The 26,879-nt window shown below is 35.7% G+C and overlaps 2 protein-coding genes and 1 long non-coding RNA gene across 3 annotated transcripts in view; all 3 read left to right on the forward strand.

Moving 5' to 3' along the window:
- The window catches only part of LOC141286897 (OTU domain-containing protein 5-A), a 38,050-nt gene extending 22,849 nt beyond the window's left edge, over positions 1 to 15,201 (forward strand). Inside the window, exons 3-9 of the mRNA XM_073819019.1 lie at positions 1,085 to 1,149; positions 1,232 to 1,388; positions 1,649 to 1,797; positions 9,533 to 9,718; positions 10,349 to 10,556; positions 13,112 to 13,228; positions 14,652 to 15,201. Of these exons, the coding sequence (XP_073675120.1) occupies positions 1,085 to 1,149; positions 1,232 to 1,388; positions 1,649 to 1,797; positions 9,533 to 9,718; positions 10,349 to 10,556; positions 13,112 to 13,228; positions 14,652 to 14,773 (1,004 nt within the window). The 3' untranslated portion in view covers positions 14,774 to 15,201. The remainder of the gene's footprint in view (positions 1 to 1,084; positions 1,150 to 1,231; positions 1,389 to 1,648; positions 1,798 to 9,532; positions 9,719 to 10,348; positions 10,557 to 13,111; positions 13,229 to 14,651) is intronic.
- Positions 15,202 to 15,332: 131 nt separating this feature from the next.
- Positions 15,333 to 21,624, forward strand: LOC141286898 (serine/threonine-protein kinase pim-2-like). The gene is made up of 7 exons (XM_073819020.1): positions 15,333 to 17,760; positions 17,923 to 18,023; positions 18,115 to 18,165; positions 18,684 to 18,904; positions 18,983 to 19,152; positions 19,240 to 19,416; positions 20,244 to 21,624. Exons 1-7 carry the CDS (start codon positions 17,697 to 17,699, stop codon positions 20,390 to 20,392), a joined length of 933 nt encoding a protein of 310 aa, XP_073675121.1. The 5' UTR covers positions 15,333 to 17,696; the 3' UTR covers positions 20,393 to 21,624.
- Positions 21,625 to 23,655: 2,031 nt separating this feature from the next.
- LOC141286509 (uncharacterized) lies at positions 23,656 to 25,392 on the forward strand. Its single transcript, XR_012339277.1, has 2 exons — positions 23,656 to 23,967; positions 24,859 to 25,392. It is a non-coding gene; the product is annotated as an uncharacterized lncRNA (long non-coding RNA).
- The last annotated feature ends 1,487 nt before the right edge of the window (positions 25,393 to 26,879 follow it).

The raw sequence follows: 26,879 nt of genomic DNA on the forward strand, positions 1-26,879 counted from the left end.
TGCCTGACTTGTGCCAATTGCAGAGCATAATAGCTGTAATGAACTGGTCTTGTAAATCAGACTTCATAAGTGCTTTCACTGTAGGATATTCAAACAGACTTTACGTTCATCTTTACTAACAGCGTCCTCTATATCAGATAACATATAGGTAGACAGGGCCTCTTCGTGGAACTAAAAAAGTGCAAGTGTCTTTAAATAAACCACCTGTATTGGTGCGTTTGTTTGAACTTTCATTTAAAGCTTGAATTTTTTTTTAGTGAGGCGAGTGCAACTTCCTCAGTCTGTTCAGAAGTGTCACAACAGAAGTAGGCCGATACTGTGAAAGAGGAAATTGACTAAGAGATTCTCAGAATCATTGCGGCTAGTGGTCACGTGACTAGCCGGAATGAGCTTTGAGGCTGAGGCTCATTTGCATATCGCTGCTTTTGGAAGGAAAAGGTGTCAGCCTCTGAGCGGAGCTCGTACGCCCGTTTGTTTACATCTGCACCATATTCGGGCCCCTAGTCTTGCTATGAGTCACTGACACCAAAATGAGTATGATGAAGCCCGCCAAAAGTGGCACTTGCAGAACGAACCATGTTGCCTTGCATGCATGCATGCATGCATGCATTACAGAATTTGCCTATCAAACCCCCCAAGATTACTCAGTAGTTACTTGCACACCATTATTTTTTAAGGTGTAATAAGGCTTTGTTATTTTTATGTCCAAAAGTGAAGACATAAATGTAACACAAATAAAGTTCACTGAAAATAATGTGTTTGGCATGAAATAAATAAAACAAATGACATTGTGTACATTGTTACATAACTATTTTTTTTATTTTGCAGAGACACTGCAAGAAATTGAAGAAAGTGCAATACAAATGTTGTTAACTGCTGTAAAATGCATGCATGCAAAGATCATATGTGATCTTGGACCACAAAACCAAGTCTTAAGTAGCACAGGTATATTTGTAGTAATAGCCAAAATAAATGATGTATAAATCTCAATTTCAAAAAATGTACCCTTATGATTGGTTTTGTGGTCCATGGTAACATATTGTGTTTATTTGTTAATAACCCTGGTATCATCCTCTTTCTACAGCTGATCAGGTTTACGGAGACCAAGATATGCACGAAGTTGTCCGCAAACATTGCATGGATTACTTGGTATGTGATGTTCTTTCTGTGGGATCATCAGAGTGTGCAAAAGCTGGTCATGTTTTAATTAAATGTATGATTTTACTTGCAGATGAAAAATGCAGATTATTTCTCAAACTATGTGACAGAGGACTTCACTACATACATCAACAGAAAGAGGAAGAACAACTGTCATGGAAACCATATTGAGATGCAGGCGATGGCGGAGATGTACAATCGGCCAGTGGAAGTTTATCAGTACGGCACAGGTGAGTCTGATTTGCATTACAGTGTCCATAAAATTGAATTATGGACATTTAACTTATATTCTACCATGCACCATAATAGTGATGACCAATATGAAAATTGTTTTGTGGATTTATTGGTTTTGCAAGGAATATTTACATGGAATATGTTTTACAGCCTTTGTAGTGATGCATGTTGCTGTTTTAGTGATGCATAAGCAGACCTGTGTATTTTGTTTCTTGGTCTCTATGTTTCTAAGTGTTATTTTGATGGCCTGTTTTAGAACCAATCAACACGTTCCATGGCATCCATCAAAACAATGACGAGCCAATCAGAGTTAGTTACCATCGGAATATTCACTACAACTCTGTAGTGAATCCCAACAAAGCCACGATTGGAGTTGGGCTCGGTCTCCCTGCCTTCAAACCAGGGGTGGGTATTCACAATATATACAGTAAATGTGCAGTAAAAAGCCTCTCTTAAAAAAAGCACACTTATGTAGCACGGGTATATTTGTAGCAATAGCCAAAAATACATTGGTAAAATGATTAGGATATTAAGTAAAGATCATGTTCCACAAAGATTTTTTTCATTTCCTACCGTAAATATATCAAAACTTCATTTTTGATTAGTAATATGCATTGCTAAGAACTTCATTTGGACAAAATAAAAGGCAATTTTCTCATTATTTGGAAGTTTTTGCACCCTCAGATTACAGTTGTATCTCGGCCAAATATTGTCCAATCCTAAAAATCATACATCAATGGAAAGCTTATTGATTCAGCTTTCAGATAATGTATAAATCTCAATTTCAGAAATTTGACCATGGTTTTGTGGTCCAGAGTCACATACATGGTTGCAATTGCAGACCGCAAGATTTTCTCAACATCCAGGACTTTTAAATTGCATTTAAAACAAATTACTGGCATATTAAAAGTGACAATGTCATATTTTAGAGTTTTAGGATTTTTAAAGAACACTTTACTTTACAAATGCAAGATTTTCTGAAGATCCAGGACTTTATGAGAAATGCATTTATAACAGATTACTTGCATATTAAAAGTGATCATGTCAATATATAATGTCATATTTTAGAGTTCTAGGATTTTTATGTCATAATTATTCAAGCCTTATTCAACATTGCTGTTTTAAGTTATTTGTATGGTGGGAAACACAATTGTTTTAAAACACAATGAAACCTTTAGAAACTCTATTAGAAAACAAAATTAGTTTGAGATGTTACACATACATACAGTTTGCCCATGCATGTGCTGAAGGTTGAGTAGCTAATCTGAAGAAGTCAACAGATCTCTTACAAAAGCTACAGAGAAGCTATAGAGAAGGAATAATTGTATTACTTTAGAAAGTCTAAGGCTGTATTTCCAAGACAAGAAAAGTTCCTAGAGACACAGCTGGCAGTCTTATTCCTTAGCCTAAAATGTGTTGTACCAGAAAACTTTTGAGGGTTTTAAAGAAATAGCACAATATCATAACATGCTTGATCAGAACAACTGAGATGACCCAACGGAATTTGGAAAAACATTACAATTATAAGATGAACTCAAGAAAAGCATAGCTTTCATGTTGGGGCATCTTGCCGAATGCCACTCTTGACCAAAAAGAACATTAAATGCTGGCTTGAGTATGTTAAAATAAAGTTCTAGATGAATTTTTTATGGAGTAATGCGACCAGACTGGAACATTTTGGACCTATAGATCAGGTCTGGTGCAAAAAATGGCAAAACACCATCTCCTTAGTCAAACAATGAGGTGGACCGGTACTTTACGGGGGTATTTTACTGTTGCAGGAAGTGGAAATCATGACTTTATGAAGGATATCATGAATTCTTTAAAGTATCAGGCCATTTTGGCAAGAATTGTGATGCCTTTGGTGCAAAGACTGAAGCTGATGATCAATAGACATCCAAAGTATACATCTAAATCTACCTAAGCTTGGATCAGAGATCAGTCATAGAATGTTCTTGAGTGGCCTGTTCAGTCTCTAGATTTATTTCTCATTAAAAATATTTGGTTGAATTTGAAGAAAGCAGTGTCAAAGTGAAAACCAAAGATTATCAGTGATATGTAGATATGCCAAGATTGCAGTAGAGAGGTGACGGAAGCTTCTAAGTAATTTCAAGCAGTGTTTATTGGTGGTTTTAAAGAAAAAACGATTCTCCCCTAAAATTTGACTTTTGGGGTTGAATAATTTTGAACATGAATGTTTAGAGCCAATTTGATTTTTTTTTTCCAGAAACTTAGTTTTCACAAAATTTTGTTCTCTGCAGAAAAATGTCTTGCAGGTCAAGTGGGTTAAATAATTTTGATTGCAACTGTATATACACTGCCGCTCAAAAATTTGGGTTCAGTAAGATTTTTCTGCTCATCAAGGCTGCGTTTATTTGATTAAAAATACAGACAGAAAAACTGTAATATTGTAAATGTAAATGTAATATAAAATAGTGGTGTTCCATTTTAATATACTTTAAAATCTAATTTATTCCTGTGATGCAAAGCTGAATTTTCAGCATCATTACTCCAGTATTCAGTGTCACATGATCCTTCAGAAATATGCTGATTTATTACCAGTGTTGGAAACAGTTGTGCTGAACCTGTGATAGTTTTTTCAGGATTCTTTGATAAATAAAATGTTTAAAAAAACGCATTTATTTAAAATAGAAAACTTTTGTAACTTTGAAAGAAATTAATAATTTAGAATTATTCAGCAAGGATGTGTTAAATTGATAAAAAGTGATAGTAGAGACTTATATTGTTAGAAAAAATTCTATTTTAAATAAATGCTGTTCTTTTAAACTTTTTATTCATTAAAGAGTCCTGAAAAAAGTATCACAGACTCCAAAAAAATATTAAGCAGCACTACTTTTTCCAACATGGGTTATAAAAGCAATAAATCATTAATACATATAATTCATCTTTGCATCACATAAATAAATTATATTTTAAAGTATATTAAAACGAAAAACTGTTATTTTGAATTGCAATAATATTTCATATTATATTAATATTTCATATTACTTATTTCTGTATTTTTGATCAAATAATGGAACTTTGATGAGCATAAGAGACTTAAAAAACATTAAAAATTGTACTGATTCCAAACATTTGAGCGGTAGTGTATATTTAATATTTTTACAAACTATTTTATTAGAACCACGTCACATTTCTTTTAAAAATGTACAACTCACAGTTGCCAGTAATCCATTAATTGCATAGTCTTTTGTAAAGTGGCATATAGGTGAGAATAGCTGGTGATTATTTGCGACTGTGCTGTATTTTCAATGTGAAATATGCGAATTGCACTTTGCACTTTGGTGTTACTATTGCCTATGTGTATTCCTTCACGTACACCTGCTTCTGCTTATGCAAGAACAGCCATTTTTTAACCTGTTTCATATTTTGAAATGCAGTAATGGCCTGTATTTCCTCTTCAGGAATGTTTAACAAAGTCATTGTGGGTTTGTGAATTAGGAAGTCCATTGAAAATACTGTCTCGTTAGATTGTTCCTCCCATTCACTCTGGCAGTTCCGTCAGCTGATCCCGAGTCTGAATTTGGCGACGGTCGTCATCAAAGCCACAAAGAGACAACAAAGTGTGACCCGCAGTGTCCCGTTTCCCAGACTGCTCTGGGTGAAAGAGGGGGGAAACATTCCACACGTCGGTGGTTTTGGGGGAGCCCTATTAACAGCACACTGTTTTGTTTACGTGCCACATGCCTTGTGATAATTTAAGCCGACAGATCAAAGACAGATCATGCCTTCCTATCAAAAACAGAGCCGCAGTGTGTGTGCGCTGGGGCTCAACGACTCATTTGTGCCTAAGAGGGAATGCTGATGTGAACATTACCATTATCACTCTCCTAAAGTATCAATCTTTAACAACATGGAGGCATCCAGAAAAGCTAGACAAAGTTTGCTGGAGGAAGTGCATCATGCAGTTAAAAATGTGCGTCAAGATCTTATCCTCCTAGAGCTCCCCCATATCGCGGTCAGATAGTTTAGTATAACAATCTGTCCAGACGGGGAATGGGTCAGTGCACTGCCCGGACACAGGTGCACTGTTCCGGAGCAGAGGACATGTAACACAGCGAGAACAGCATGAGAAAAAAAGATCTTAATTAACTCACCCCTATGTCATCCAAGATGTTCATTTCTTTCTTCATTCGCAAAGAAATTAAGGTTTTTGAGGAAAACATTCCAGGGGTTTTCTCCATATAGTGTACTTCAGTGGTGGCCAACGGGTTGAAGGTCCAATGGTTTCAATGCAGCTTAAAAGGGCTCTACATGATCCCAGTTGAGGAATAAGGGTCTTGTCTAGTGAAACAGTCATTTTCCAAAAAATATATGAATTTCTATACTTTTTAACCACAAATGCTCATCTTGCACTAGCAACGGGTTGAAGGTCCAGTGGTTTCAATGCAGCTTAAAAGGGCTCTACATGATCCCAGTTGAGGAATAAGGGTCTTATCTAGTGAAACAGTCATTTTCTAAAAAAAATATATGAATTTATATACTTTAACCACAAATGCTCATCTTGCTCTAGCAACGGGTTGAAGGTCCAGTGGTTTCAATGCAGCTTAAAAGGGCTCTACATGATCCCAGTTGAGGAATAAGGGTCTTGTCTAGTGAAACAGTCATTTTCCAAAAAAAATATGAATTGATATACTTTTTAACCACAAATGCTCATCTTGCACTAGCAACGGTTTGATGATCCAATGGTTTCAATGCAGCTTAAAAGGGCTCTACATGATCCCAGTTGAAGAATAAGGGTCTTATCTAGCGAAACAGTCATTTTCTATAAAAATATTTAAATTCATATACTTTTTAACCACAAATGCTCATCTTGCACTAGCAACGGGTTGAAGGTCCAGTGATTTCAATGCAGCTAAAAAGGGCTCTACATGATCCCAGTTGAGGAATAAGGGTCTTATCTAGTGAAACAGTCATTTTCTGAAAAAATATATGAATTTATATACTTTTTAACCTCAAATGCTCATCTTGCACTAGCAACGGTTTGATGATCCAATGGTTTCAATGCAGCTTAAAAGGGCTCCACATGATCCCAGTTGAGGAATAAGGGTCTTATCTACCGAAAGTCATTTTCTAAAAAATATTTAAATTTATTTTTTAAATTAATGTACTTTTTAACCACAAATGCTCATCTTGCACTAGCTCAACTTCACGCATTAGGTAATCACGTTGGAAAGGTCATGCACGGTTAGTTCTTCACCTGTGTACTTCGTCTGACATTGTTTTAACTTTTTAGTAAAGGGTGTTTGACTTTCTTTGCATATTTGCTTTGTAAACACTGGGTCGGTACTTTCACCTATGTCACACGACCTTTCCAATGAGACTACGTCAGAGATGGGCACTCGAGTTAGTGACTCGGACTCCAGTCACATTTTTATGGACTTCAGACTCGACTTCAGACTTGACTCGACTCAAGAAAAAGGACTTGTGAATGTTTTAAAAGTGACTCAAGTTTTTTTTTACTCAAATACTTATATAACTGATATTCAAAAGGCAGACCGCATCCGCACCCCGGCATTTATTTGGACCGTGAGCCGTAACAGCAGCACAATCGCTTAGTGTTGTTTATGGCAAATATCTTTCAGCGCTATATACTCTGGTATTTTAATCTAAAGCCAAAAGCACTTTATTCAAGCCCTTTCAGCTTTGTGCGCTTTCTTTCTCAATCCGGACGCGCACAGATGCCAAGTTTAAGAGCAACAGATGACGCCTTCATTTTAACAACAGAAACATGGTGATCAGGAAAATTATAGATTACTTGGAGAAAAACAAGCAAATCTAGTTATTTTTCTTACTATCTATTTATCTATCAGTAACCTATGACTTTGACTGTTCAAACCAGATGTGACAAGATGTTTCTGATCTAAATTTAGCATTATTAATCTGTAGGCTAAGAACATTTTAAAATAATCATGTCAAGACTCAGCAACAAAGACTTCAGACTTGACTCGGACTCCAAGTTAAAGACATCTCCGGACTACGTAATGTGTGAAGTCGTAGACTCAGTGCTATTGTAAGATGAGCATTTGTGGTTAAAAATATACATTTTTATACAAAATGACCAATCGTTCACTAGGTAAGACACTTTTTCCTCGGCGGGGATAGTGAAGAGCCCATTGAAGCTGCATTGAAACTGCAATTTGGACCTTCAACCCACTGATCCCCACTGAAGTCAACCATGTGGAGAAAACTCCTGAAGTGTTTTCTGTAAAAAAAACCTAATTTCTTTTCGACTGAAGAAAGAAAGACACAAACATTTTGGATGACATGGGGTTGAGTAAAAAAAAAAAATGTTATTCTGGTGTGAACTAATCATTCAAGAAGTTTTCATACATTTCCTTAAGAACAATTTATTTCTGATATGGAAAGAATGCTGCTGCAAATCCATTCATTCATCTGTTCCTCCATTCATCTAGTTCAAAACCATTTTATACTTGTATTTGTATAAAAAGATGTAAAATATTTAACTTGATTGACCATGAGTTCTATCATTAATATAGCCCTAAATGTAGGCAGTGTGTAGTTGCCGTCAAATGCAGTGCATCCAATCAGAAACCCTGTGTTTCATCAGATGTGTTCAGTATTTCTGGGATAAGATGATGTCCATCATCCACTCTTGGAAAGCGTTTCTAAAAAAAGACTCATTCCTCAATTTGCATATAGCGGAGAGTGCTTTTCCTGCTCCCACAAATCAACTTATCTTCAGGGTACTTGAACAGACAGCATTCTCAGCTGTCACCTGAGGGGCAACGCCTTAGCCTTTAACCTCACGTCTATATCTGCCTCTTATGAAGAAAATGACAGGGTGACTGCAATAATCGTAATAAGCGTACATACTATTTTTGTTGCAACTGGCTCGACGGGAGTTCAGCACTTGACGTCATATTTTTAAAGACACCGTGTTTAAATTGTTCTTTTTATAAAGACATTCTCTGTATTTTTTTTAGCTCTGTCTGTCTTGCACTTGCTCTAGAGTGAGCTAGATTTGATTGTTCAACCTGTAATTCTATAAATTCATCAAATTTTAAGTCAAAAGTTTTTGAACAGTAAGATTTTGAATGTTTTTTTTTTTTTCAAGAAGTCTCTTCTGCTCACCAAGCCTGCAATTATTTGATCCAAAACACAACAAAAATAATAATATTGTAAATTATTTTTAGAGTTTAAAATAACTGCTTTCTATTTCAATATCTTTTAAAATTGAATTTATTTCTGTGATCAAAGCTAAATTTTCAGCATAATTACTCCATTCTTCAGTATCACATGATTCTTCAGAAATCATTCTAACAGCTGATTTGCTGTTCAAGAAACATTTATTATTATGATTGTCAATATTTAAAAAAGCTAAGTACATTTTTAGAATTCTTTGATGCATAGAAAGATCCAAAGATCAGCATTTATCTGAAACAAAAAGCTTTTGTAACATTATACACTAAAGCTTTGAGTCAATATATTTTTTGAGGGGGGGGGGGGGGGGGGGGGGGTTATTACTTTTATTTAGCAAGGGTGCTTTAAATTGATCAAAATTGATGATAAAGACATATGTTACAAAAGATTTCGATTTCAGATAAAGGCGGTTCTTCTTAACTTTCTATTCATCAAAGAAACCTGAAACAATTCAGCACAATAATAATAAATGATGTTCAGTAAATGTTTTTTGAGCAGCAAATCAGAATATTAGAATGATTTCTAATATTGTGACTGGAGTAATTATGCTGAAAATTCAGCTTTAAAATCACACGAATAAATTACATTTTAAAATATATTCAAATAGAAAATGGTTATTTTAAATAATAAAATTGTTTCAAAATTGTAGTTTTTTTGCTGTACTCTAGATCAAATAAATGCAGGCTTGGTAAGCAGAAGAGACTTTGCTGGGATTGACCAATCAGAATCAAGTTCTCTTGTGTCATTACATGCCTAAATGTTGGTTGTTTACAGCTGCTGTCAAAATGCAGCTCCTCCAGTCCAAATGCCAAGTCAAAACCTTCAGTTTTATGAGATGCATTTGCATATAAGAGAAAATGTTTCTCATGTTCGCAAAACATTCTCACCTGTCACCTGAGGGCCAAACTGTGTCCTTTAACCCCTCTTCTGTCTATGTCTTTCTATCTCTACGCAGTTTGCAGACCAGTCACTCATGAAGAATGCCATTAAAACGTCAGAGGAATCCTGGATTGAGCAACAGATGCTGGAGGACAAGAAGAGAGCCACAGATTGGGAAGCCACCAATGAGGCCATAGAAGAGCAAGTGGCCAGAGAATCATATTTACAGTGGCTTCGAGACCAGGAGAAACAGGCACGACAGGTGCGCAACCTGCTTGTTTTAATGCTAATCCTACTAACTACCTAACGACATGTCTCATTCGATCAGTATCTGTATTTACATGCTTAACAGCACGATCGTCAGTAGGACTCAGGTAGTCAGCGTATGATTATGACTTCACACGTTAATGGTGTTATAAAATAATCGCTGGTTTTAATGCTGATTGCATAGGAATTATTTAAGTCACGCTAAGATGCAATGACTGCCTTATTGGTTAGGATACACATGCCTAAGTCTGTCGGCTGCTCAAATACATGCAACCTGTGTGGTTTGCGTTTTCACACTTCAACCAGCTGTACAGAAGACCCTTCTTCACAAAAGCAATAGGGTTTCTTATAAATCACATTTTGGACTGACTGACAGCAGTGTCAATCATTTTCAAAGCGTGCTAGAAGACCCTTCTTCACAGAAGCAATAGGGTTTCTTATAAATCACATTTTGGACTGACTCACAGAAGCGTGCTTCTGAACTGAATAGTCATTTTCTCTAAGCAATATAAGAATGTCCTTATATAAGAATGTTTACTGTTTCGAGTGACAGACTTTGAAGTTACGATGTTCCTGTGCATTTATCATTTGTGAATGAATGTGTTTACTTTTGTCACTCCCTCAGCCTCGTAAGGCCAGCGCTACGTGCAGCTCTGCCACGGCTGCGGCCTCCAGTGGTTTGGAAGAATGGAATGCCCGATCCCCACGGCAACGCAGCTCCGCCCCCTCTCCGGAGATTCCTGATCCTTCGCACTCGGACACAACCGCTAAGCCCCCCTCCCCGGCCGGAGCGGCCCTCGCACTATCCAAACCCCCATCGCCCTGTGCGCCAGGTCTGTTATCAGTGTTTTGCAATAAGCACAGTGTCATTAAAACTATCAGTATGATACATTTCCTACAGCATTTCCTCCAGCAGGCCAATTTTTAGGGTAAATGCATGGTGTTCGGATAATTAACCTGATTATAAGGAGACCTGTGAAAAACATGGGTTGTATTTCTCCTCAAAAACTGAAGGAATTAAATGAGTAATTATATTTTGGTCAAAGAACACCTGTTGTAATTCTGTTATGTAAACTACCATTCAGAAGATGGGGTTGAGTATGATTTTTAATATTTCTGGTAGAAGTCTCTTTTGCTCATCAAGACTGCATTTCTTTGATCAAACATACAGTAAAAATGGTCATATTGTGAAATGTTATTGCAATTCAAATGTACTGTTTTCTATTTTATTATATCTTAAAATGTAATTTATTCCTGTGATGCAAAGCTGAATTTTCAGCATCATTACTCCAGGTTTCGGTATGGAAGCTCATTTCTGCCACTGAATAAAAAATAAAAAAGCTAATTGCACTTTTTGACTTTTTTTTTTCTCAGATTTGTGAGATGAAACCTCCCAATTCTGAGAAATGAGGTCAGGATTGTGTAATATAAACTCACAATTGTGAGTTATAAGGTCAGACCTGCAAGAAATAAACTTGCAGTTCTGAGAAATAAAGTGAGAATTGTGAGAGATAAACTCACAGTTCAGACTTTTTTTCTCAGAATTGTGAGATATTTCTGAGAGCATATCAGTCTTTTTGTCCTCTCAAAATTTAACTCTATAACTCGCAACTGTGAGTTTGGGCAGAAGAAAGTCAGAATCGTAAAATATAAACTCGTAATTCCGAAAAAAAAAAGAAGAAGTCAGAATTGCAAGAAAAAGGTCAGAATTGCAAGATATAAACTTGCAGTTCCAATTAAAAAGTCAAAATTGCGAGGAAAAAAAGTCAGAATTGCAAGATATAAACTTGCAATTCTGAAAAAAAGTCAGAATTGTGAGGAAAATAGTCAAGAGCAATTCCTAAAAAAAAAAGTCAGAATTTCGAGATAAAAGCTTGCAATTCCGGAAGAAGTCAGAATTGCGAAATATAAACTCAAAATTGCAAGGACAAAAGTCAGAATTGCTGCTTTTTATTTTAAATATCATTGTATTATGCTGATTTCCTGCTCAAGAGACATTTCTTATTATCAATGTTGAAAACATTTGGTTTTGACTTGATATTTTTGTGGAAACAATGATACATTTTTCCATAATTATTTGATGAATATAAAGTTCAACATTTATTTGAAACAGAAATCTTTTGTAAAATGAAAAACGTCTTTACTGTCACTTTTGATCATTTGAAGTCATCCTTGCTAAATAAGAAACAAATGTCTTTTTCCAGAAAAAGAGCCCCTAACTTTTGAACAGTATATAAACAAAAATATATTCATTACCAGTATTACAGCAATTATTATGGCACCGTACAACAGTAATGCATATATAATGAGAATTATCATTAAGTAATTACAGTAATGAATATTTGTGGGTATGTTTGCTTAATTTTAGTGTTACTAAAAATGCCTTTAAAAAACGAGACAAAAGTTTCTTATAACTCGCAACTGCAGAAAGAAAGTCAGAATCACAAGATATAAACTGGCAATTTCGAAAAAAAAGGCAAAATTGCAAGAAAAAAGTCAGAATTGTGAGGGGGAAAAAAGTCAGAATTGCCACATATAAACTTGCAGTTCCAATTTAAAAATCTGAATTGCGAGAAAATAAGTCAGAATTGCGAGGAAAAAAACTCAGAATTGCGAGATATAAACTTGCAATTCTGAAGAAAAAAGTCAAAATTGCTAGAAAAAAATCAGAATTGTAAGATATAAACTTGGAATTCTGAAAAAAAAAGTCGAAATTGCAAGAAAAAAGTCAGAATTGCCACATATAAACTTGCAGTTCCAATTTAAAAGTCAGAATTGCGAGGAAAAAAACTCAGAATTGCGAGATATAAACTTGCAATTCTGAAGAAAAAAGTTAAAATTGCTAGAAAAAATCAGAATTGTAAGATATAAACTTGGAATTCTGAAAAAAAAGTCGAAATTGCAAGAAAAAAGTCAGAATTGCCACATATAAACTTGCAGTTCCAATTTAAAAGTCAGAATTGCGAGGAAAAAAACTCAGAATTGCGAGATATAAACTTGCAATTCTGAAGAAAAAAGTCAAAATTGGTAGAAAAAATATAAAGATATAAACTTGGAATTCTGAAAAAAAGTCAAAATTGCAAGAAAAAAGTCAGAATTGTGAGATATAAACTTGCAATTCTGAAGAAAAAAGTCAAAATTGGTAGAAAAAATATAAAGATATAAACTTGCAATTCCGAAAAAAAAGTAAAAATTGCGAGATATAAACTTGCAATTAAAACAAAAAAATACAAAAGTTTCTTAATGCAAAATAAATAAAAAATTGTGTGTGGTGTTTTTATGAAAATGACCAAAAAACACTGCAGAAGAAACCTTGTAGATAGAAACTCAGTGTCTGAACTTTAGTGTTTCGAAATAAAGATTTCCTGTGTTCTGTCTCGCCGTTCAGGTCCCAGTAACCAGGCTTGTGTTGGACCAGACAGACCCACCTCGTCTTCTCTGGTGTCTCTGTATCCAGCACTGGGCTATCGGGCCATTATGCAAGAGATGTCCCCTACTGCTTTTGGTGAGGAAGCTGAATCATGCCTGCCAGTCCGTCTAGCTGTCTTGCCTGATTCAGTATGAAGGAATCCAGGGCTCAGGAATGCCATGTTAGTCATGGCACTCGCTCGCCTTCCTCATTCATCTCACACGGCATGAATCTGTGATTTGATCCATGTGATTCAGCTTGGAGCTGTGGCGATTGTACCCAGCACTCATGCAGAAAGCAGCATGTACAGTCGTTACTTGCAGTTAAATACACTTGATTGCGGCTGAGTATCGGCACACCCCACTTACTGTTGACATCAGCTTTGTTGTGGCTAAGAACTTAAGAAGGTGCAAATAGGGAGTGAATGGTTTTTACAAATGGATATACACCAGTCTTTAAAAGATAGACACACCTACTCATTCTTTATTATTGCTATAATGCGCATTTGAGAATAATAAAAGCTGCTCTTTTAATGAAGTTTCTGTTTATGTTGGACACTTTGTTTTTACTGTATCGTCGGCCTTTGGAGTTTGGAATAATGCATGTTTTGCAAGTCTCTTCTGCTCACCAAGGCTGAATTTATTTGCTCAAAAATAGATAATTAAAAAGCTGAGTTTTCAGCGTCATTACTCCAGTCTTCAGTCACATGATCCTTCAGAAATCATTTTAATATGCTGATTTGCTGCTCAATCATCATTCAATTTTTAAGGATTCCTTGAGGAATAAAGAACAATAACAGTATTTATTTGAATTAAATTAGATCAGTTTAATACAACCTTTGTGAATAAAAGGATTAATTTTTTTTTTGATTTCTGAAGGATTATGTGACAGTAATGATGCTGAAAATTCAGCATTGCATCACAGAAATAATATAACAATAGAAACGAGTTACAAGTTTTAATAACTTAATACACTTAATATCTTAATAATTACAAGTTAAAATAACTCTTTTCTATGATAATATTGTAAAATGTATTTCATTTCTGTGACGCAAAGCTGAGTTTTCAGCATCATTACTGTCACATAATCCTTCAGAAATCTAATAAATTAATCCTTTTATTCACAAAGGTTGTATTAAACTGATCAAATTTAATGATAGACATTTACTGTACTTCTGTTTCAAATAAATAGTTCTTTTGTTCTTTATTGCTCAACGAATCCTTAAAAAATGAATGATGATTGAGCAGCAAATCAGCATATTAAAATTCTTTCTGACAGATTATGTGACTATAGAGTAATGATGCTGAAAACTCTGCTTTGCATCAGCAATAAATTACATTTTAAAATATTCTGAAATGTAATAATATTTCAGAATATTGCTGTTTTTACTTTATCTTTGATTAAAAAATACAGCCTTGGGTAGCATAAGAGACTAAGTGTGTTTTGACTTAATTTATATAATGATTTTTATCTAGGTGAGCAAACTATGATGTGTTTTGTTGCTCTTGTTTTGCAACAGGCCTAACAGACTGGGAGGACGACGAGATATTGGCGTCCGTCCTGGCCGTGTCACAACAGGAATACCTCGATAGCATGAAGAAAAACGCCATGCATAGAGAACCTTCTCCAGACAGCAGTTGATAATGGAGGGTCGAGGCACAATCTGCACCCGAAGCAGGAGGCAGATACATGGGGATCAAACCAGTCGCATTCTCTCCATCATCATACAGTTCACATCGTCCTCTCTTTCCTTCCCCCACACCCATCCATCAGTCCATCACTGGCCTCAGCCATCCAGCAGTAATGGCCCATTGTTGTGATACTCACCTAACCACTCCTTTTCTTTCTTATGCCATTCACACCATCATTGGACTTCTTTAGGTGCATGTGAAAATAAACATGACTGATATCATTATAGAAAACACGGGCAAACGAAAAGTTATTGAAAAAAAAGTCATACTTTATCCTCTTAATTAATTGATTAATATAATCTTGTTTTATTTTCTTGTTTGGGATGAAAATGCTCTTTTTTTTCTTGGAATAAAAAAAGAACTTTCTGAAGAAATATACTTATTTGTTGCCATCCTTTTTATACAGGCTTGATTGGTCACTACGTTTCGTTTGGTAATTATTTTAGCAAAATAAGAGGGATCATACAAAATGAATGTTGTTTTTTATTTAGTACTGACCTGAATAAGATATTTTACAAAAGAAAATAATTGTTGAATTTATAAAAAGTTTATGTACACATGATTCTTAAAACTGTGTTGTTACCTGAATGATCCACAGCTGTGTTTTTTTGTTTAGTGATAGTTGTTCATGAGTTCCTTGTTTGTCCTGAACAGTTAAACTGCCTGCTGTTCTTCAGAAAAATCTGTTTAGGTCCCACAGATTCTTTGGTTTTGCAGCATTTTTGTGTATTTGAACCCTTTCCAACAGTAACTATGATTTTGAGACCCATCTTTTCACACTGAGGACAACTGAGGGACTCTTATGCAACTATTACAGAGGGTTCAATCGCTCACAGATGCTCCAGAAGGAAACATGATGCAGGGGTGTAAACTTTTGAACAGAATGAGGATGTGTACATTTTTCTTGTTTTGCCTTAATATCACATTTTTTCCCATTTAGTACTGTCCTTCAGAAGCTACAGAAGATATTTACATGTTTGCCAGACAAAATAAGTTAAATTTACCCTGATCTTCAAATTCTAAAAGTTTTCACCCCAGCTCTTTATGCATTGTGTATCTTTCTAAAGCATCAGTGAGTGTCTGAACCTTCTGTAATAGTTGCGTATGAGTCCCTCAGTTGTCCTCAATGTGAAAAGATGGATCTCAAAATCATACAGTAAGTGTTACAAAGAGTTCAAATACACAAAAATGCTGAAAAACCAAAGAATTTGTGGGACCTGGAGGATTTTTCTGAAGAACAGCGGGTAGTTTAACTGTTCAGGACAAACAAGGGACTCATAAACAACTATCACTAAACAAAAAAACACAGCTGTGGATCATTCAAGTAACAACACAGTATTAAAAATCAAGTGTATGTAAACTTTTGAATTGGGTTATTTTTATATATTTTTTAATGTGAAATATCTTATTCAAGTCAGTACTAAACAAAAAATAACATGCATTTTATATGATCCTTCTTATTTTGCTAAAATAACATTTTGCAGATTCTTCAAGGTGTGTGTAAACTTTTGTGTAAACATCAACTGTATGTAAATGTGTCATACTTTTGATGACTTTGCTATGACTTTAAAATGTGGAAAACAGTTTAATATTAAAGAATGAGGTGTGTCTGAAAATTATGTATGTAGAAATGCATGCAACTTCAATGCAATGCTGAAGTCTACTAGTCAAGTGTCTGAAAGGGCATTTCAGCCAAGTCAGGTCTTGGTATGTGCAGATGAAGCATTATCAAGCACCATCGTTTAGCTATTAAGGTTCCGCTTTTCTTGGTATATCATCGTGGAGACGAAACCGCATTCGATTTTGTAAATAGCTGATTTGGGACTGTCCCACATGCACAGAGCAAGCTAAAGGATGAGTCATTATGCCCTTCAAACTGGTCTAAGATCATCTCTGTTAATATGTGCAATGTGTGCAATATTTTTGCTAAATGACCATGTTTCAACTTCACTGTATATTATCTCCTTTTTGACTTTTTAAAATCACTAGTAAATAATCCAGTAGTGACTAGTATCTTTCATTTTCACTAGTGACTAGCTATTTGTTATTTACTGAAACTTGTTATTTGCATATCTAGTGTCTAAGAGGGAAAAAAAACTAAACATGTGCCTTATAATTCTATATAATGATCTGGTGTTTAGATTCACTTCAAAATTGAATGCATTACAATTGTACCTGTTTCAGTTTTTTTCTAAATGCAGTTTGTTTTTCTAGTCTATTTGTTTAGTAGTACTTAAATGTACTAACTGCTAATATCTATTTCGTATGAGTATCTAGTATCTGTTTAAATTGTTACTATCTCAGCTAACTTCTTTTTAAATTCTGTTCTGTTCTTACAGTTTCTTTTTAGACTATTTGAAGAGAATGGCTAGAATATCTTGCATTAACGCAAGGGTGAATTCAAAAATGTAAGTGTTGAAAAAAACCTCAAAGATATTCCTGTCATTGCGCGCGCGCGCTATTTCTGTGGGACGTTGGGCGTAAAAGCCGGTGAGATTCTTAGAATTTTTACCACCGCTCATTAATATTCAAATCTTTAAAAAATTCAGCGCTGTGATTGGCTGTCATTTCAAAACACTCCAAGCGTGTTGCCGGCGATTGGGCGGTCTCGCCAGAGTTGGGCGTGTTTACGCATGTAAACTTAAAAACATCAACAAACCGATGTTTGGCTGCTTCAGAAGTGTGCGAGTGCTAGACGGAGAAGTCACGCAGACGCTTAACTTACAGCAAACGGCGGAATTTGAATTGAACTGAAAACAGACAGCGACGAAGCATAACAGATTAACCATGGATATGTTTTGCTGAGGCGGCTTACTGTACTAGCTGAAGACATTTGTTTGTTTTTAGACTTTCTATCCGGATAAAAAACGAAAATGCTGGATAAAAGGATTGTTGACCTGCGTTTGGATCAGCTGGAAGCCGTGAGAGCAAAAAATGGTAAGCTCAATAAAATACCTAACAACTAGAAAAAGTATTATTTTGAATTTTATCAACAATTAAATTCAATATGCGCTTGTGCTAATTTTCATATGAAACCAGAAGCACAATTTAGAATGGTTGTGTTGCATCTTAATTAAATTTAATTGTGTTTACCTTCAGGGAAAGACAACTTTGAAAAGCAATATAAAATGGGAACCCTCCTTGGAAGCGGGGGATTCGGTTCTGTGTTCACCGGACAGCGCATTTCAGACGGACAACAGGTAAAAATGATATACAATTGCATAAAATGCAAACATTCGTATTTATAGCTTCTTTAGTTTGTTTTCTAAATTACTTTTGTTGTCATTTCAGGTCGCTATCAAACAAATATCCCGTGATAGAATTCAGCAATGGGCCAAACTGGTGAGTAATCCCTCACATTTATTTTCTTTCAGTTATTGTTTTTTTTTTTAAGCAGAATTAAAGTAGTTTCAATTTGTCAGGATCTTGAATATAAACAATGAAATATGCGTCGTAGCGCCCTCTTCCGATTGTTTTAGGGATTTTTTTTTTTTTTTTTTTACCGGAACATCGTCCTAATACAGAAAGTGACGTAGGCGTGACGCTACGGAGTTTTCAAAACACCCTAAGAGGGAAACTTAAGTGGACTTTCCCTTGTGTGTCAGGAGCTAATAGTAATAGATTTGATTGACGAGATATATCTGGTTTGAAAACAAGAAGTGTATTTATAGATTGTAAATATGTGACATAAAATACTTCCCCTTTTAATTACCCTGGGAGAAACCCTGTTTTGGATTACACCTGTAGTGCCATGTGTTGAATTTTCTAGGGATTTTTTAAAATCATAACGTCGTTTCCGGTGGAAAATAATCAGAATTCAAAGTGAATAATGACCGTTGTTTTTTATTTGCCTTTCACAGCCTGGTACAACAAACACAGTCCCAATGGAGATCGCTCTCCTCCTCTGTCTCAGTGGAGGGTCGGGGTCACTACCCGGTCACCGCGGGATCATTCGCATGCTCGACTGGTTTGAGATGCCTGGTCAGGGATACCTCATCGTGTTTGAGAAACCCCAACACTGCCAAGACCTGTTTGACTTCATCACTGAACGTGGAGCCCTGGAGGAGCCCATTGCACAGAGGTGCGAAAACGCAAAAATGCCTTTTGACATTCGGTTCTAATTGTAAACCACGATACTAATGAGAATTGTTCTGTTCAGGTTCTTCAAACAGGTCATTGAAGCCTTGCAGTTCTGCCACTCCAAGGGAATCGTCCACAGGGACATCAAAGATGAAAACATTCTTGTTGACACCCGCACCGGAGACATCAAAATCATTGACTTTGGATCTGGTGCTGTCCTGAAGGACTCCATCTACACTGACTTTGAAGGTAAGCCTGCTTTTGGGAGGTTATTGCATATGTGTGAATATATCACAAATGTGAAACTGTTTCTAATGACTCCTCTTGTCTGTTTAGGAACTAGAGTCTACAGCCCTCCAGAGTGGATCCTACAGCAGCGCTACAGCGCTCGTCCGCTCACTGTGTGGTCGCTGGGCGTGCTTCTGTTTGACATGGTGTGTGGAGACATTCCCTTTGAGCGGGACGCCGATATTATACAAGCCACTCCAAGTTTCACTAAACGCATCTCCCAAGGTGAGCTTTCAAACTGAATGAACTCTACTTTCTTAAAGAGACAGAACACTCAAAATAAACATTCTGTCATCATTTACTCACCCTCATGTTTAAAAACCTTCAAAACAGTTTGGGTCCCATTGACTTGGGTTTTTTCAAATGTCACCATGGACCACTAAACCAGTCATAAGGATCAATTTTCTGAAATTGGAAGGTATCTAAAAGCTGAATAAATAAGCTTTAAATATAAACTATTTGAACATCTGGAATCTGAGGGTGCAAAACAAATGTAAAGTTGTTCAAATGAAGTTCTTAGCAATGCATATTACTAATCAAAAATTAAGTTTAGATATGTTTATGGTAGGAAATGTACAAAATATGTTCATGGAACATGATCTTTACTTAATATCCTAATGATTTTAGGCATAAAATAGATCATTTTGACCCATACAATGTATTTTTGGCTATTGCTACAAATATACCCGTGCTACTTAAGACTGGTTTTGTGGTCCAGGGTCACATATATGTTCATCCAAATGCTTAAAACGTCAGTAAACTATGACAGAATGTTCAATTTTGAACATTTTTATCACTTTATATAAAACTGATAGGTCCTACCCAACGTTTTATTCTTGTTTTTCTACTTGTGTAACTTGCAAATACTTCACATTATGAAACTCAAATGGGTTGCAAATTATGCAAATGCTGTTCCAATGTAATCAAGCAGATTTGTTGCTAAAGAACATTTACATTTGCACATTTACTTAACAATGGAACAACATATGCAAATTCATCACAGAGCTAGTATGCAGTGCCAGGTTTATTCAATGTTTATTCTTTCGTTTCAGAATGCCAGACTCTGATTCGCTGGTGCCTTTCGTACAGGCCGGAGGACCGGCCTAGTTTGGAGCAGATTTTGCAGCATCCTTGGATGATGGAGAGCTCTGAGGACATTGGAGATTTGCAAGCAGAAAGCAATATTAAGCCAAGCCTTTAAATCCTGAAGGACTTTTGGACTCGATTCAGAACTTTCACACACACTGTTTTGTTTTACACTGGACTTCCTGAACTCTAGTTGCTGGCTTCTGGATTCTTCCTTATTTATTTTTTTGTTTGACTGCCTTTGATGTCGTTTCATATGGGATCTATACTTTGAGAACCCCGAAATAGCCCTGGATTGCTGCAGGTTTACTTTATGAATTATGAATGAACATTTCCCACGACTACAACTGTCACAGCTCAATGCAACGTTTCTTGTTTTTTAACTTATTGCTGATTATTTATTATTTTCAGCCTTGTACTAATTTATTTTCGCAAGAAGTTTCAGAAGCCGTAAGAACTGCGTTTGTTTTGTTTATTTGAAGTTCTAACTGACTTAAGTGACAGTAGGTGGACTTGCAGATACCTGGTTTTACAGGTTTATTTTGTACAGTGATATTCTGTCCCTGTTCTAAGGGGTTTAATAAAAAGACTTTGGATCTGCTTTCCAGTCTTTTGACGGAAGGGCTGGCGGAACAATAATTCAGGCTCATGTGAATCTGTTCCCATTTATCAACAAGAAGGTGCGACAGAAGAGAAGAGGAACATTCCTGTGGATCCTGTTTACTCTAAATGAACCAATTCCCTAGATGGATTCCTCAGAGCCATTACTAAGCCGGCTTTTGGTTTCTGTCTCTTTTGTTTGTGAAATACCTGCGCTGTAACTTAAAGAATGTTGTCAGGACGCTTTGTACTGAACCATCTCAGATGTGTGTCGTTTTGTTGGAAGTTCCCAAAGGTCAGCATGTTAACTAATGTCATGAGGGTTTCAACCACTAACCCACTGTTGATGTTTACTGAAAAGGGCCTGCGGGCTTTTCCTGATTGTTCGATTTCATTATAACACACCAAAGAGATCTGCCTTACTGTTTTATGTAAGGTAAACATGCATAATGCCAAATGAATTAGATTTTGATTTGAAATCTGGACCTATTCAAAATGTTTGAATTGAGACTACAAAATTGATTGTATGTGGATTGGACCTTTCCCAACATGACATAACACTGGGGTATTTTCTTACATTTTGTGTTACGAAAAAAATCCTTGCGGTTTTCGCTTGGGTTGGCACAACAGTTTAGCTGTAAATACTTGTGTATTCAACAATGTGCTGTGGCTGTTGTCACATGCTGTTTAATTTATACGATTCTATGAATAAAAAATATAGATGGAAAATATCTGTATTTGAAGAAACACCTGTCTTGTCCTTTTTTATCCATTTCTTTTTATCCATTTCTCATGCAAAGAAGATAAAAAGAGAAACTGCTGCCGAATGGAGATCATAGTTTTCGTTCATCAAGTTTTAAACTGGCCTCTCCAGTCAAACCATTCAGTTTAGTTATTCCCGACAAGTCAAGAAGGAATGTATTTTTAGCATGTTCACGTGCCTGATTTACTGTAATGAAAGAACTGATATTTCCGTATTGTTTGTTCTAGAAAAATTGCAGCTTGGCCAACTGAATGCATACACTAGTAGACCTTACATTCGTCTTATTACATTACGAATTAAACATATATTTTTTAAATGTTATATATTTAGATTATGTATAGAAAACAACTTGAGCCTTAAAGCAATTTTGTGTAGTTTGGGGTATTTTGGGACTTGAAAGCCCCTAGGTACAGTTAGACAAGTGAAATTCCCTGACATAAATACTTACAGTAGGTAGCTGTACATTCATTTTTAGTGCTGTCAAACGATTAATCGTGAATAATCGCATTCAAAATAAAAGTTTTTCTTTACATAATGTGTGTGTACTGTGTATATTTATTATCTATATATAAATACACACATACAGTATATATTTAGAAAATATTTACATGTATATATTTATATAGTTTATATTATATATAAATATATTTAATATATAAACATTTTTCTGAAATATATACATGGATGTGTGTGTATATACATAATACACAGTACACACATACAGTCAAGCCCGAAATTATTCATACCCCTGGCAAATTCTGACTTAAAGTTACTTTTATTTAACCATTTTATTTATTTTTGACCGGAAATGACACAGGCTTCTCCCAAAAGACAAGAAGACAATGTACAAGAGGCATCATTGTGGCATGTCCAAAATTATTCACACCCTTTGCAAACTGTCACAGTCTATGGGAAAATCCAAAGTTCTATACCATTCCAAATAGTCCAAGCTGTTCTAAAGCATCCTAATTACCCTGATTCATTGGAAACAGCTGTTTTAATCAACTCAATAGGTGGAAAACAGAAGCTCTCTGCTGCTGGTTTGTGGACAGTCATGGCTAAGACAAAGGAGCTCACTGAGGACCTGCGGCTACGCATTGTGGCTGCTCACAAGTCAGGAAAGGGCTATAAGACCATATCGAAATGTTCTGAAGTTCCAGTGGCTACAGGGAAAAGTATTATTAAAAAATACAAAATGTTCCGCACTGTAAAAAAAAATCTCAGAGGACGTGGTCGGAAGCCAAAAGTGACACCTGTGCTGGCCAGGAGGATAGGGAGAGAGGTAAAAAAAAAAAAAAAAAGAATCCAAGGATCACCACCAAGGCCATCCTGATGAATCTGGGCTCTGCTGGTGGCAAGGCAGACAGTCCAACGGACACTGCACACCGCTGGGTTTTACAGACACAGACCAAGGAGGACACCACTTCTCCAGATAAGGCATACAAAATTCGCCTGGTCTTTGCAAATGCTCGTCTGGACAAAGAAGAAGACTTCTAGTCTTCTGTTTCATGGTCAGATGAAACAAAAATTGAATTGTTTGGCCACAATCATATAGCCTTCATTTGGCGTAAAAAATAGAATTAAGAACATGCACAGCAATGCAAATTTGCGTACGCATAATATATAAGGATTGTAAAAAGGACGTAAATATAAAAAAGCAAAGCCCAAACATGGACATTCCGGGGCAATATATGTCCGACCAGGACATGTATAAGAAAAAAAGGACATTAATTGTCCACTCTACGTTTGGGAAGGAATGTGGGAAACAGACGCTATTTGCCTTATCAACCCTAATTAACCTTAAAAGTTATATGTGGCATTAGAATTCTTTTAAAACTGATATTTCAAGGTAAAAAAAATCACATAGTTGCTTGTCTCAGAAAATAATGACCGTGTGAAATCTCTAAGGTGTTGCTGCCCTCTATTGGCCTATGTAGCGCAGTGCAATAAGTCTTTGCAATATAATGTGTGTTTGTGTGAACTTGTTTTTCCAATTGTATTATGAGGATCGTTCAGCTACATAAAAGTTAAGCAGAGGGTGGTAAACTAGTAAATATTTCAATATTTAAAAAATAAATTGGAAAATGGAAGCTCAAGAAAAAAAAAAGTTCCAAGAAAAAAAGAAAAACTCCCACGGACAGTTACGGGAAGCGATTTTGTGGGACTGCAACCCTTCTTTCGATCACAATCACATCTGATGTGCTTCATCGAGCGGATCGCTTAATCGAATCGTTTGATGTTGATGATGATAATGATGGCAGCAGCAGCCAGTGAAAACCTTGTCAATAGCACTGAGGACAAAACATCTGCCCGAAGACTGGAAGACAGTAAGAAGCATAACTTATTAATCTCTTATATAAACATCAGACTGCTTAAAGGGTGCATTCGCCGATTTTTAGCCAGCTTTGTGTTGTTAATACATGTAAGCAGGCTAAGTAAATGAATGATGTGTATTCATTTTCCGTGTTATCTGCACCAAGATATCCCCGTTTGTTTATCAGAAAAAAGTCCGGGAGCTATCAAAAGTTTTACGTCACCCGGTGGACTTTTGACAACTGCAGGGCTTTTGTGAAAACTACAAATCGTACTTCCGCATTTTTGTATCTCCGCTTACGGATAGTCTGATCGAGCGCTGTGCATTATGGGTGTTGAAGTTTTCTTTTCTTTTTTTCGCCACATCTCTTTTGTCTGTTTTCTCCATTCGCGTACAACCGAAAAAACAAGTTGCGTTTCTACTGCATGACATATATATAAAAAAACATATGTGCCAGCGGTGAATTGTACGGTACTGCAGGGTGCTTTTTTGTATTCAAACAAAAAGTACTAAAAAGTACCACACTTTTGAAAGTACCATATACCTTCTGATATGGACAGTGGAGCTTTATAGTGTGGGACTGCCATTATTTTACAGGAGAATGAGATTATTGTGAATTAGAGAAACCAGACTTTCTTTTTTGTTTGTTATTCTCTGTGATATTAAATCAGGCAAGTCATGTGCAATATTTTTTGACAATATAATCATATTTCAAGCTTTAATTCTCACATTCTAGTATTATTTTTCAGTGTAATGCCATTAATAAGTGAACTTGATTGCCTGGAAGTTGTTTCTACATGCGAGCAGTGTGTTTGCACTGGATTAAGCAAACATTTATTTAGGTGTGTCTAAAGCTGGTGTTTGTCAGTGTTTAGATCTAATTAAATATATTTGTCTCTTGCAGTGAACATCATGAAGTTCTTCAGTGTGGGGATTTTGGTGATTCAGAATGTGTCGCTTATCCTCAGCATCAGCTGCGTGTGGACGTTGTCTGATTTCTTGGCCACATCTACTGTTGTGATGGCAGAGGTTCTTAAAGTTATTACTTGTCTGTTTATCATCTCGATGCAGAGGACTGGTGAAGCAAGTTTTTATGACATTGCTTGGGTTGGCAAAACTGTTTCACTGTAAATATATGTGCACTGGACAATGCAATGTTACAGTCATAAGGTGTTTCATTTCAGCGGTTTTATAGATCAAATTTATCTCTTGTCCATTATATCCGAATTTTCAATTTCTAGATAGTGGCAAAATCTTTTTTGTAAAAAAAAAAAAAATGCAATTATGAAAATATTTGTCTTTGCATTTATTTTTGTTATATTAAGTTGCTTTGACAAACTGTAGGCTACAATTGTTACATTTAAAGCTGTTAATAAATCGGATCAGTGTCAAATATCATTACTTATGAGGACAAAATAAACAATAAAGACACATCTTGCACATTTTCTTTTTTTCTTTTTTTTTTATATGCCACCTTTCTCAGGCTTTATAAGTGTTGTGTTATTTGTGTGAGGATGTGTGTTGAACAGCCGCAAATAATGTCAGCTGAAACAGTTTTTTCTATTAAGAATCTATGTATATTTTAGGGGTGGGCATAGATTAATTTTTTTAATCTAGATTAATCTAGATTAAATCTTGGAATTAATCTAGATTAATCTAGATTAAAATGGCTAATTTGAGTTCTGCTGAAGGCATTCAGAATATGTGTGCTACCCAAATAATGACTAAAAGTAAGTCTTTGAGAATGGATCATAAAGTTTATAAAGCTGTTCTATGATAATTTGTTGATGAAAATAAATTATGTTCAATTAGATGTACTTGTGTTTACTAACTAACTAACAATGAAATTATTTTTTCTACCTATTAGATTGTGTTTTTTTTAACGTCAACACCTACCCAGCCCATTACATGTTACACCGTAGCCTACTTTTATTTTGACAGGTTGCCGTGACGTTTCTGTGTCATACAGTATGATATGATGCTAGTTTTCTCAAATAAAACGGTAAAAGTGACACTCACAGCAGTTTTGGAGATTGAGTTTATCTGTTCATGTGAGATGAAAATGCCAAAAATTACCGGGAGCGTCACGTGTGTTTCAGTATGCGTGTAGTAAAAGCTCGTCTCCGCCATGCATACATACAGCTAGGCAAACGGAACATTTCAGATTCATATTAAAACGGTCTTTTTGCATTTCAGTTTTCACATACACTAGTCCATATCGCGATTTGAATTAAGTGACTGACCAACATTAGATTTATGAATCCAAAAAACGACGAATTTACGTGGCATTTCGCGCTATAGTAGATTCGGTTTTCATGAATGGAGGACGACGCGATCCTGTCTGTGTTTTGGTGGAGGAGACTTAAACGCGTGACCATATTCGGTATACATTAGCGTTAAACTATCAAGGTGAAAGTCATCATAGCTTGCGTTGTTTAGACCCAGCTCCCAACCCAAATATGAGAATAGATTAACGGCGATATTTTTTTTATCGCACGATAAGAGTTTCGCGTTAACGCAGCACGTTAACGCCGATAACGGCCCACCACTAGTATATTTCTTTATAGTTAACCATTGCCATACCTTTTATTAAAATGAACAGGCTTTATAGCATTATATAATGCTTTGCATACTATTAGTACGCCTAATTGATCATTTTAGACTCTGAAGGTTCCTGAAGAGCGACATATCATACTTTTTCAGAGAGAGTTTCAATGGATTTTTGTAAATCTAATTATAGTTGAGCAACACTACAGCAATATTTTAGTTACCTGTTTAGTCCATAAAGTGGTGTCAATTAAACTTTAAAGATAGCACAGATTTAATTTAGAATTAAAGCTAAATATTAAATGTAATAGCCTATACATTAATTTAAATATAAGATGTTTTTATAATAGTGCAGAAATAAAATACTGTAAGAAACAT

Source organism: Garra rufa, chromosome 15, assembly GCF_049309525.1.
Source record: "Garra rufa chromosome 15, GarRuf1.0, whole genome shotgun sequence".
In the NCBI taxonomy this organism is placed as follows: domain Eukaryota; kingdom Metazoa; phylum Chordata; class Actinopteri; order Cypriniformes; family Cyprinidae; genus Garra; species Garra rufa.

Bases quoted from the DNA above. Each gene is read 5' to 3' on its own strand.
- LOC141286898 (XM_073819020.1), top strand. From the start codon at position 17,697: ATGCTGGATAAAAGGATTGTTGACCTGCGTTTGGATCAGCTGGAAGCC. The intron at 18,024-18,114 runs GTAAAAATGATA...TTGTCATTTCAG, and splicing joins GCATTTCAGACGGACAACAG to GTCGCTATCAAACAAATATC. The intron at 19,417-20,243 runs GTGAGCTTTCAA...CTTTCGTTTCAG, and splicing joins CACTAAACGCATCTCCCAAG to AATGCCAGACTCTGATTCGC.